Source organism: Oryzias latipes, chromosome 4 (assembly GCF_002234675.1).
Source record: "Oryzias latipes chromosome 4, ASM223467v1".
Taxonomy (NCBI): domain Eukaryota; kingdom Metazoa; phylum Chordata; class Actinopteri; order Beloniformes; family Adrianichthyidae; genus Oryzias; species Oryzias latipes.
Window position 1 is genome coordinate 22,736,535 of NC_019862.2, and position 12,615 is coordinate 22,749,149.

The following is a 12,615-nucleotide window of genomic DNA, read 5'->3' on the forward strand; positions in this document are numbered from 1 at the left end:
CACTGTGGAGGGTCTTTCTGTTTAATATTCAGCCTAGGAGCTGTGGGAGCATTAGACTGTTTCCATGAACTGGAAAAAAAAAAACTCTAAGCAATTAAAGTGGAACAAGAAGTTTTCATATAAAATACTTAAGTACCAATAGCTGTATAATGATAATTGATTACAGGAAAAGTCTAAAATGAAAAATTTCACTTAGTATATATCTAGTTATTTAAAAGCGTACAAAAAATACAATTTTCAGAGTTCCTGTATCATCTGAAGAGCGAATGAAAGCACCAAAATAAGAGCGTGTCAGCGAGTTGATCCAACACGTTAAAAGGTTCCCAGTGGTTCTGGGCTTTGATGTTCCTTGTTATCAGGATGCTGCAAATTCAAAGCGCTCAGGACATCCAGCTGCGCAGAAAAGTGAAGTGTGACGAGCTTTTAACATGGGCAAGGTCCGATTTAAATGTTTCATGTTTGCTTGGAATTGAAAATGCAGTTCAGACAGTCGGTTGTTCACACTCTTATGGGGAAAAATAAATGAAAGCAGCAAAGAAACAAAGAAGAGGAAGAGAATTTGATGAAGAAAAGACGGGAAAACCCAGGAGGCCATGGGGCAGGTGGGGCTGAGGGGGGTTGAGGCTAAGGCAGAGATGAGACGCCGTCATTTGAAGCCGTCATATTGGTTGCAGGATTTGGCCGTCTCGCTCCAGCGGCTTTCAGGTCACATCAGCCCCGCAGCTCATCTGTCTCCCACTTTTTCCTTCATACGCTCGTCTGTTTTGGTCACAGCCGAGCCAACAGTTCGTCTGTCACACAGAGAGAGGAACAAAAAAAAAGGAAAAACTCATGCTTGCTCCTGTGTTTGGACATTTCATCCACAAAGTTTCAGATTTCGTTTTTAGCAGAAATAGGTCGTGGAACAGCTTTGTCTGTGGGATGATCAACTGCATTGTTGCATTATGGGTATGATTACGGCAGAGTTGGGTGAGCTTGGAAATGAAAAATGTAAGGCACGATCTTCACGCCTTCCCACTCGCCCATCTGTGTGTGAGTAAGCGCTCTGACCAATGTACTCGCAATGGTTGGAATAGTGTTAAATAAATGCCAAGCTCCACTTTCTGTCCTCTGATCTAGAATCCCTTTGTACTGGTAAATTAAAGACGAAAGACGACACACATTTTGAAGTTTGTACATTTTTGTAGAGACTTTTCTGGGTTATCTGAACATGACGGGCGCATATTAATATGATCCATCAATATTTTTTTTATTTTACACTCATAAATATTGTTTACAGAAAACATTGTGCTGCATAGTTATGTCAAGTATAACTAAAATAATTGACTATTTAGAGCACACCATTGTGTTTGAGGGGTCAGATGTAGCACGGATGCATCATTTCAAATTCAAATTCAAATTCAAATTAATTGTATTTATAAAGCACCTTTCATGTCAAACAGACAGCTCAAGGTGCTTTCCATAAAAAAACAAACAAGAATACAATAAAAACAAACCCCACACATGAAGTAAAATAATAAATAAGCCCCTCAAAATTAAACACACAAAAACAAGCACAAGTAAAAGAGATATAACAGAGCTTAAGAAAAGAGAACCCAGGAGGCGCCGTCCGCCCTGTCCTCCTGTTGGCCGGGGTGTCAGCATCTAAGCAACACAAGCACAACTCATCCGCAGCACCCCCCACCCCAGAGACCCCCAACCCCCAGGCCCAGAGCACCAAACGTGGGCGCACCAGGCCCGGCAGCCCGGGGAGTCGGAACAAGAGGTGCCAGAGGGCAAGCATGGACAGAATCTCTTCGAGCCCGGACATTAACACCCCGGCCAAGGGTGAGAAATGATGAGAGAGAGATGATTTAGTGCCTAAAAAAGTCTAAAATATAAATTAGAATAAGTTAGAATATAAAAAGACTAAAAGACATTACACAAATAAATATTTGATAAAACAGCATATAAAATATAAGAGTAAAAATACCACATATAAGATCTAATTAAAAGCTAAGTTAAATAGATGAGTCTTTAGTTTCTTTTTAAAAACCTCAACAGAGGATGAGGTCCTCACATCCTCAGGCAGGCTGTTCCACAGACGAGGTCCGTAGTGTCAAAATGAGGCCTTGCCGTGGTTTTTTGTCTTGACTCTAGGGACCATCAGCAGGCCCGCGCCTGAGGATCTTAGGGCTCTGGGAGGTTCATAATCTAAAAGCAAATCTGATATAAAAGAAGGACCTAGGCCATGGACAGTCTTAAAAACTATTAAAAGAATCTTAAAATCAATCCTGAAGCTGACAGGGAGCCAGTGCAAAGATTTTAAGATCGGTGTAATATGTTCCCTCTTCCTGGTTCTCGTTAGAAGGCGTGCAGCAGAGTTCTGGACTAGCTGCAGGCGATTGATAGTGGTTTTCTTTACCCCAGAAAAGAGGGCATTACAGTAATCTAATCTTGATGAAATAAAAGCATGAATTAAGATTTCAGCACTGGCTCTAGAGAGAAAGGGTCTCACTCGGGCGATATTTCTGAGATGGTAAAATGCAGTCTTGGTTACTTGATTGACGTGTTTTTCAAAGCTAAGATCTGCATCTAAAATCACACCGAGGTTCCTTACTGTATCACATATTTTCATAAAGTGAGTTGACAGATAAAATTGGACCCTATCTCTCTCAGCTTCAGAACCGATAACCAAGACTTCAGTCTTGTCCTGATTGAGCTGCAAAAAGTTCTCTCCCATCCACATTTTAATTTTTAAAATACAGTTTAAAAGGCTATCCAGGGGTCCAGTGTCATCAGGAGAAACGGCTACATATAGTTGCGTGTCATCGGCATAGCTATGAAAGTTAATGCCGTGTCTCCTGATGACATCCCCGAGTGGAAGCATGTAAAGATTAAAAAGTGTGGGACCCAGGATGGAGCCTTGAGGCACCCCACAAGTCAGTTTGTGCCTTTCAGATGAGAAATCATTTAAATTAACAATAAAATCTCTGTTTGTCATGACCAATCGTTTTGGTCCGTTTAGCCTCTCTTTATGTTGTCCTTTAAAGTCTCACTCTGATTGAAAATCCTTTTCTTTAACATGTTCTTGTGGCATTTTCTGATGATGGAGAACAGATATAGAGAAAATTAAGCTCAAAGTTGTATTTCTGAGTATTTCCATATTCAAATTAGTGTTAATCAGGAGCAGAAAAGAGATTGGTTCTGGTTCAAAACTGTACGACTCCAATATTGCTCACTATTTTTGTTGCACTGCAAATGGGGTTGGGAGGGGCTGTAAGCCAGCGGGAGATCCAGTAAACAGATGGATGATGGGAAGGGGGCAGGCCTAATAGTCTCGCCCACAACTCAGAGCCGTACATCTAATTAACTACTGCTGCTCTGCAGAAACTTTGACCTTGAAAAAGACACAGTTTTTTTTTTTTGTTTTTTTTTTGCAAAAACAACATTGTCATAATTAGAAGACCACTGGGATGGCTTAACAGATCAAAAGATGATCGAAGTGGGAGATTTATACCCAATACAAAATATTTTGGGCAGTTAATTCCCAAGTCAGAAGAAAAACATTCCTGGAAACAATATTTACAAAAAAGGGATGGGACTAGATTTCACTTATCGCTGAGATTTGTTGTCGACTGGAAAGTTGTGTTGTCAACGTGTGTTAACTATTTGCTGTCACCACAGAAATGTAACATTTTGCCCCCTAAGCACAGGGACAGGCTTGAGTATCTTTCTAAATTATTACGGTATTATCATTAATATTATTATCATTATTAACGTAGGTGTTTTATTTTCGGCAGCAAACGCTGCCCCCAGGTGTCCCAGCAGAGAACTGGAGAGCTAGAAGATATCAAACCATCTCAATGCCACATTAAAATTCATTTCTAATTATTCACTCAGTTTTAAATGTTCGCCCTGAAAATGATTTATTATTCATCAAGAAAAAAAAAAACTAAAATGAAACTTATCTCACCCCCCCACCCCAGCGGCACCATGCCGCTCCGCATCACTCGGCTCTCTTATCAGGCCTGTGTGACTGCGCCTGTGAGATCACTTGAAATGGGAAGAAAAGCCTGTGTGGCTCTGCTTCATAGCAGAAATCCACTGATCAATAAATCATTTTCTAACAATGCTGATCAGACTGCCAGCGCTTGTGCTTGTGTGTGACTTCTTTGTGTTAAAACAGACTGGGTTGTGTATGTGTGTTGAGCTGTATTTTAATGGCACCACAGCTTACTGGCGGGATGATGGGTGGTGACACATCATCACACACTCTGCACACACAAACTCTTCATCCTCTGGCTTTGCCTCACTCTGTGCTCCGTTCACCTTCATTGTTCCCATTCTCGTCACTTCTTCCTTAAAGTAGTCTTCTTCTGCTTCCCTCATCGTCCCTTATTTTCCTCTTTTATCCTTTCCCTAGTGAATTGGCCTTGAAGTAAACATGACACCAAGAAAATCACTCAAAGCAAAAGAAATTTGAAGATCCCAACAATTAGAAAGGCAAAAATGAATAATTAAAAAAAACTTACATTTTAGAATGAAAAAATAAAAGAATAAAAAGAAAAGGAAAAACACGACTAAATAAAAATTGAATGTATCGGAAAACAAGAGCTGTTTCCAGAAATCAAGATGAAATATCTTTATTTCCAGCATTGATTCTTGCTAAATAACTTCAGTTCAAATGATGGGAAGAAGTTATTGTCCAATCAGCAATGTCCAAAAGTACCTACCTTTACTGGTTTCTTGTTATTTCATTTTTTAACATTTTATTTTGTTCTATGGAAATTACTTCTGTTCTCTGAAACCTTTCAGTTTTGGGGATTTTTTTTTTTTTTTTTTTTTTTTTGGTTATTAGAATTTTATTTTGATTTCCATGATGTAATGTTATTTATCTGTTGTTTGTTTTGCTTTTTTAATTGTGGTTGTGACCTCTTAACATGTTTTTGCGTTGAGTAATTTGTTGGTGTGATTTGTACTTCCCAGCTATGTCCTTCATTCTTCTGCTCAGCTTCTTTGTCTCTTCCGTCCTACATTGTCTCTCTATGTCTCTCTTTCTTTTGCATCACTCCCCTTTCCATTGCACCTTCATCTTTTTACTGTTCCCATCATGCCTCTTTTCTCATTTTTGTTCTTCTTTTCCATCTCTAACTCATGATTTTAGTTTCCTTGATTTCATATTTATCATTGCCGTCTTGCCTTCCACATGTTTCTTTGTCATCTTTTTAGTCACTCGTTCTCATTTTTCTTTCTTTCTTCCCCATCTCTTATGTTTTCTCTCTCGTTTTCTGCTTCAGCTGAGTTATTGCTCCCATGATGCTCTCTGACACCGGCATTGTCGGCAAGACTGTACATTTAATGCCTCATATTTGCGCATGAAAAACACGCCACTCTGATTGTTGGGGATTGCGTTTGTGCGCGTTCTTTGTGGGTCACAGCGATCGCCCTGCCTCGCCGCAAGCGTGTTTTGTGTCGCGATTGGACACAACTGTCAACGGCAAAACAAAAGAGCAAGGGAATCACCGAGTTGGGAAGCAGTGATAAGGAATGTGAGTGAGAGGGCAGGAGGAAAAACAGGAAAATGAAGAGAAGAGGCAGAGGAGGAAAACCAAGCAGGAACAAAGGAGGAAGGCATGAGCTGACTAATAATTTAGCATGAGTAGGGGAGCTCCATGAGCTGTCGTGTGGATCATAACTCATATCAGACACAGATCAGGCAAAGCTTTGTATTTTTTAAGAAACAGTGGGAGAAGCACATCTATATTAAGCTCCCTCATTTCGTTCCCAAATTTAAAGCCAACCTGGAAGCAGTAAAAGGTGCAGTTCCTTAAATGACCACTGCAAGCAGGTTTCAGAAGTGAGTTGGTTGCCTGTTTTCAGAAAATTTGCAATTTAAAGTCAAAGCAAAATGTCCCTCTCACTTAAGGTTTCATTTTTGCCATGTAGAATTTCTAAGGGTCACGTGATACACTCATCGGCCACTTCATTAGGCACACCTGTCCAAATGGTTGTTAACTCAAATTTCCAATCAGCTAATCCCATGGCAGCAACTCTGAGCATGTAGACATGGTCAAGCAGATCTGCTGCAGTTCAAACCGAGCATCAGAATGTGGAAGAAAAGTGATTCAAGTGACATTGAATTTGGCATGGTTGTTGGTGCCAGACAGGCTGGCCTGGGGATTTCAGAAACTGATCATCGACTGGGATTTTCACCCGCAACCATCTCTATGGTTTGCGGAGTATGTTCCGAAAAGGATAAAAATATCCAGTCAGTGACAGTTCTGTGGGCAGAGATGCCTTGTTGAGGTCAGAGGAGAATGGCCAGACTAGATAGATAGATAGATAGAGAGATAGAGAGATTGATAGAAAGTAATGCCTTTATTGTCGTACAATAAAATGCCTATGTCAAAAATCTCAAAGAGATAAATGAAATATGCTCCTTTTTATCAGACTAATTTTACCCTGGGAAAATATATAGTGATTTCATCGTCGAGGGACTTTTTCCCCTGCATTTGACCTTACTGAAAAACTTCTAAAAGAAATTTTATTTTGTCATTTTGAAAACTTTTTTTTTTTTTCGTCTGTAAAGAAAAACTGCAGATTGATTTAGCACCTTTATATATAGACACGCATTTGTTTCCCACTCTCACAGCCCATCTATTTCCTTTCTGTTTGGTTGGAAGCATCACTAAAGCTCATGTTTTTATGGCATCACTTTTCACACATTTTTTTAATAAATAGGTGTGGAAATTCGATCTTGTTTGTGTCCTTGACTCTGTGGTTGCAGCACAGCTTGTGTGAAAATGTGGGCTGCGTTGGGAGATTCTCTGCCCTTCTTTTTTGTCTGATTAATTCTGAATTCGTAAACGCCGCTGAAGCTTTCATGAATATATCAATGATGTTTCCTCGATCCGGCGGGAAATTATGAAGCTGAATACAGATGTGTCCGAGCAGAGCAACGTTCAGGTGCTGTTTTTTTTTTATATATAAAAAGCGTATTATTCCTGAAAACATTGCTCTGTTTAAAGAATAAAATCAAAGACAAGAGTCACTTTGTTTCATCTAATTTGTTTGAAGACAGCCAAACGTCTGTGTGTGTGCGCACGAGTGTGTGTGTGTGTGCTGTCTTTGCAGCTGTCATAGCATCAGCCTGTGGCATGGGAAGTTTTGACCGGAGTTTGAACTCTGCCCTGACATTTTTAATGCATTTATCTTGCTGTATGTATGTATTCCCTTGAGGGCACACACACACACACACACACACACACACACACACTCTCGTCATGAGTTCCGATGGATGTATTGCAGACGGGCCAGTTTTTGCTCTGATTCCCGCCGATGTATGTAACCGTCTGCTTGATCCTGTTTTTCTGAGTGAAATGTCGAGCGTGCTGTATTTCATGCAGAAACTGCTTGATGAAGCAAAAATGAATAAAAGAAAACTCTGTTTAATCATGAACTCTGTCTCTTTCAGGTGCTGAGGCGGAGCTTCTGTTGGCAGCAGCTCCGGTGTTTGCTCAGAGACTTATCGAAGCCATTGAGAAGCACGGTGAGCAACCTATTGGACTCATACTCTGCAACGTTAAAACTAAACGGATGTGCAAATGTGAATTTTCTGACGCTTTGGGCATGTAAAAAAAAACGTGTCCATTGAACATGCAATTTTTTTCTTTGACGAATCAGGGAATCGGATTCGGTAACTATGTATGGCACCTCTTCATTCACATTTGGCTGTTATTGTGGTTTGTGCCCGACTGGCATTATGACATGTGGGGATATATGACATTTCTTAAGTCTATCATATATCGTAATAGAGCTGTGAAAGAAAAAGTCTGGAGCAAGATTTGCGAGATTTGTGCCACCTCAACATTTCACACCAAGCCTTTTCCAACTATTGGTACATGCGCTAGTATCAGGGAGTGACAGTCCAATGTGAACACCATATGCTAAATGCACGTTGAAGTTCTTGATTGCGTGTCACATGCCCGGTATAATTGTAGCATCAGCTTCCAGTACAATAAATGGAACAAAACCTTGTTTTTACAAAAAGTAAAGTTCACACTACAGCAGCTTCTCATTCAATCCATATTGTTTGTGTGCATGACATAACCCTCAAAAAAGACAAAACTACAAGTGAAAGATTTCCCAAGTTTAATTGTTGCTATCATCTGCCCTTGCACAAGGACAAAGCAAACACAGACAACAATGAACCCTTTAAGACTGGAGCTGTCGCCAGTGACAACTAATAAAGACATGCAAGTTAAAATAATAAAATTAATAATAATAAAAATAATTGACACACACTCTTTGCACGAATCTCTTTGACCATTGACTCAATTATCGTAGTTCTAACGGACTCTAATGCAGAGAAAGGGCGGCTTTGCTTATTGGCTTTCCACCGATACGCAACTCTGCAATACTAAAGTGATGAATGACAAAGCAACTGTGTGATGCTATAGCAAAGCTGCTTTTCGCTGCGTCAGAATCAGGTGATTTATGTTGATTGCGTGAACACTTCACTACCGTAAACGGTTGCATATCTGTGCAAAGCTGATTCTCTTCACTTCAGAATCTGCAGGAAGGAAGTACGTCAATCGTGTCATCGGTTGAAAAGTTACAACGGTCAAAAGAATGTAAACACTGGAGCTAAAGCTTCAGTGTTAATGGGTTAAGTCAGCTTTTAACAAAAGGACAAAGACAGGGCTCGACATAGCCATTTGTCCGCTGGCCCGGTCCTGTTTTTTGAGCAGTGCGGACCACAAGACTTTACTTTTCACTTGTCCGCTCGGGCCACTAAAATATCTAACGGTTTATATATTCTTCACCTTTTTCAATAAAGTAAATTTTGCGAAAACGTGTAGATTTACCTCGTCTTCATAATTTAATTTTTCTGCTAGTCCTGTGTTCAGACTTCAAGGGTTTCTATGGGAAACCTTTGATCACTTCTCCTTCTCTCCCGCCTGCGCGCGCGCGGCTTTCACTGCCGAGCACCACGCGGCACGCGCTCACTACTTTTTTTTTCAAACTTTATTGAATGTAACAATTCAATACAAAACAATGTTAAACAGCAACAACGAAGGCACAAGCCAGTGGGTTATTATTACATTTGATTATAAATCCGACACCGTCACTGAAGAGAGACTGAAGCATGTCAGAGATGTGGAAGACATGGCAGGAATAGAAAGGAATATGTTAGATGGAGTAGTGGGTATAATTAGTACTATGGACAGCAAGATATTTAATGAATGCATTGAAGATGAAACTGTATCCACTAAGCTTTAAGCTGAATGTCAAAGAATCAAAGGCAACTCCAAATACCTGAATCTCAGACTCAAATGCAGTAGAATGTTAAACTACTTAATTTTGTTTTTCTTTACAACACTGTAAGCAGTAAGTATTTCTAGTTAGCTGAATGATCTCAGTTAGACCTGCACAATATGAGGAAAACTCGCGATATGCGATATCAGAGATTAAAATTGCGATAACGATATAATTTGCGGTATATAAACAAACAGCAAAATAACCAAATAACCATTCCCAGTTTAAAAATTATACTCCAAATGACCCACGTTGACATAGGTTACAAACATCTAACATAACAGGGCTCCATCTGATTGGTCAACAATGTGAAGGCGTCCATCCGATTGGTCAAATGCATTAAGGGATTTATTTGATTCGTTAAATGGTTCAAGCTGCCATTAGATTGTTTTAACACATTTAAGGTTTATGATTTATTGCGATATTTGCCGTTAGAAGCACCATGAAAACTTCTGAACTAGTGTTACCTACTACACTGCAGTGCTCTCTTCAAAACATCTGAAACAGACTAGAGCAGATTTAAGTTTGACATGGTCTATTTTCAGTCATTGAAAAGTGTAGAAATAAGTGATGTCACCAGAATGCACCAAATTGCACCATATTAAAAGTTTCCGGGGGGGCATGCCCCCGGACCCCCCCTAAAGTTGCAAGCACCTGCGGAGCGGCGGGTCCCGCTATGCGCGGTGTCGGGCCAGTAACTTTCAGGCAGGGCCAGTAAGTTTCAAAAACTACTGGCCCTGTGGGCCAGTGCAAATTTCTGGGCTATGTCAACCCCTGAAAGACTTAAAACTTGGTTTGATTACAGTCTTGCTTCTTTTTGGATTCTCCCAATGACACACATGCTCCTCTCACAAAATAAAATGTTGATTCAAAGTGTAAAACTGCTGTGACACCACCTAAAAGTAGTACAGAAAATGGCCTGGTGTCATTTTCATTTAAGGCATAGGAGGAAACCATAATCTCCACTATTTGCCTTTATCCATAATCAACATTGGTAATCAGGATGTCTCAAAAATCCCTTACACTCATTCAAGAATTAGTTTTTTTTTACCTTTAATAAAAAACCTCTAAACTGGTGTATCAATTGTATAAATGCCATATGTTCTGTATTTCTAAAATCTGGATTAAAAGCCACTGTTGAAGTTTTGAATATAAAAATTAGAATCATGAAACTCAACAGTAAGTGTTTGTGGGTAAGAATCACTTACTATATTCAATGCTAGATCTGCCCATCAACAAACATGATAGTTACAAAAAGATGACATCATTTCTATGCAATCATGTTGTGTCATTGCTTCAATATGATGTCCACAAAGCAAAACAAAACAGCATAGATGAAAAAAAAGTGTTTTGAAGATACTGAAACCATGTTCACAATACAGACCAATATTTTTTCTGCTAAAAAATTGGAATGAATGTTTTCAAATGTATGTAGAGGTTTTGTGTTGTTTAGTTTTTCTTTCTTCTCTACAAAAAAAGCAGACTGAAGGTTATTTGTGATGATCAGTCTGCTTTTTCTGCAGCTTCAAATAGCTTCCAGCAAAATGGGCCCCAATTTTAAGTTTGAGTCATTATCTTTTGTGAAATATGATGAATTTAATGTCTTTTGGAGCCAAATTTGACTGGTGTTTTGTGCAGGTGTAAATGGTGAGCCTCTGTATCAACGTTCGTCATCCAACAGTGGACCCATAGCGCTCCGGCAGGTTCTGGATTCAGGTAATGTGCATCTTTAAACTCGGATTAGTGCTTCTGCGTTAAGTTGAATAAGGTCTCCCATAAATAGTTCTCAAACCTTTTATCACCGGACCTGTCACCGGCGACACCAAAATGACACACTCTTTACCATACAGTAAATCTTCAACCATTTGTGCGATCAATCAGTGGATTCTGACGTTGAGAAATTTGCTTTTCTTATCTGCTTTGCACCGAGATGCAACACGGTTTTCTCCGCAACCGAATCGACTGATTTGAGTTGATTGCTTCACTAGTGCACAGTGTTTCACATCAATGCTAGGCTGCTTTTAGAATTGTGTTGATTTGCGTAAACGTTTTTAGAGTTACGGTAGTCGAAAGAATGTAAACACTGGAGCTAAACCTTTGATGTTAAAGGGTCAACTGTAAAATGAAGTGATGCTTTCTCACTGTTGATTTCTCTTTTTCTTTTTTGGGGGCTGAATGGCTAAATAATCCAACTGTAGTGACACGTTGGAGAGGTTAATGGGGAGGGATTTGGCTATTGTCTGACGCAATGCACTAATCAGACCAGTCTGAGCTTTTGTGGTTTAACTTCACCCCATTGCTGTGCCTCATTTAGATCTACTTCAAAACCACAAACTGTCGTTAAGAGACAAAATTTGTAATCAGTAACTTGGTTAACATACAAAAGCTGTAATTTAAAACAAAAAAAACCAACAGTGCGTCTTGATAGCACACAGACAAAATTTTATTTATTTTTATTTTATTTGTTTAAACATTTACACAAGAAGGTAACAGGGATGCCCAGTTTATCATATTCTATTTAGTATAGTTTAGCAATTACCTATTGTATTTTATTACTAATTTCAGGTTCTGATACAATTATCGGTATGAAGCCCACTGAGATGACTATTGTTGTAATATTGGGCTAGATTATTAAAATTGAATAAAATGAAATAAGGCCCCTGGGGACACAACATCTCGTTTTCAAAGGAGTCTTCTAAATGGTTTGAGTGTTATTGTGGAGATGCTAATGTGACTAACGTGCAGATTTTAATTTTTTATTTTATTTTTTATTTATTTATTTTGTATTGCTAACAAGGTTGGATGTTAGCATACTCACAATAACATAATATTTAGCTGTATCAGTTACTGGTATAGTGAATACGCTAACAATGTAAACGTTTAGCGCTATCAGACTTTAAGCTGGGGAGTTAGCATTGTCACAGTAATGTTTTTTTTAGCGGTATGAGTCTTATTTTTTTCACGTGTTCCATACAAGGTTGGGAGTTGCAGGTATGGTGAAAAATCTACCGTGGCTAATGCTCCTAATGTGGCTAACTTGTAGCATGTTTCAAAGAAGTTCAAGAAAAACTGAGTGAATGTTGTTTTGACCGCCCTAAATACGTCTTTTTTGTTTTGTTTTTATTAACTATACAAAGATTTTCCTCTTCGGAAACTCAGACTTTTTTTTAAATAAAAAAACAGCCCACTATTTTAAGTCATGGTTTAAGCCTAAAACAATGTAAAATGAAAGAATGACCCAATAACAAACCTATGTTGTTAGTTTAAAGCCCTATAAAATCAAGGAACAGTGTTTCTGGAAGCTACAGGTGGGTC

The 12,615-nt window shown here is 39.1% G+C and overlaps 1 protein-coding gene across 1 annotated transcript in view; it reads left to right on the plus strand.

Moving 5' to 3' along the window:
• pik3r3 (phosphoinositide-3-kinase regulatory subunit 3) overlaps window positions 1-12,615 on the plus strand; it is a 248,651-nt gene that overhangs the window by 76,287 nt on the left and 159,749 nt on the right. Inside the window, exons 2-3 of the mRNA XM_011474287.3 lie at window positions 7,457-7,531; window positions 10,939-11,016. Coding sequence (XP_011472589.1) covers window positions 7,457-7,531; window positions 10,939-11,016 — 153 coding nt within the window. The remainder of the gene's footprint in view (window positions 1-7,456; window positions 7,532-10,938; window positions 11,017-12,615) is intronic.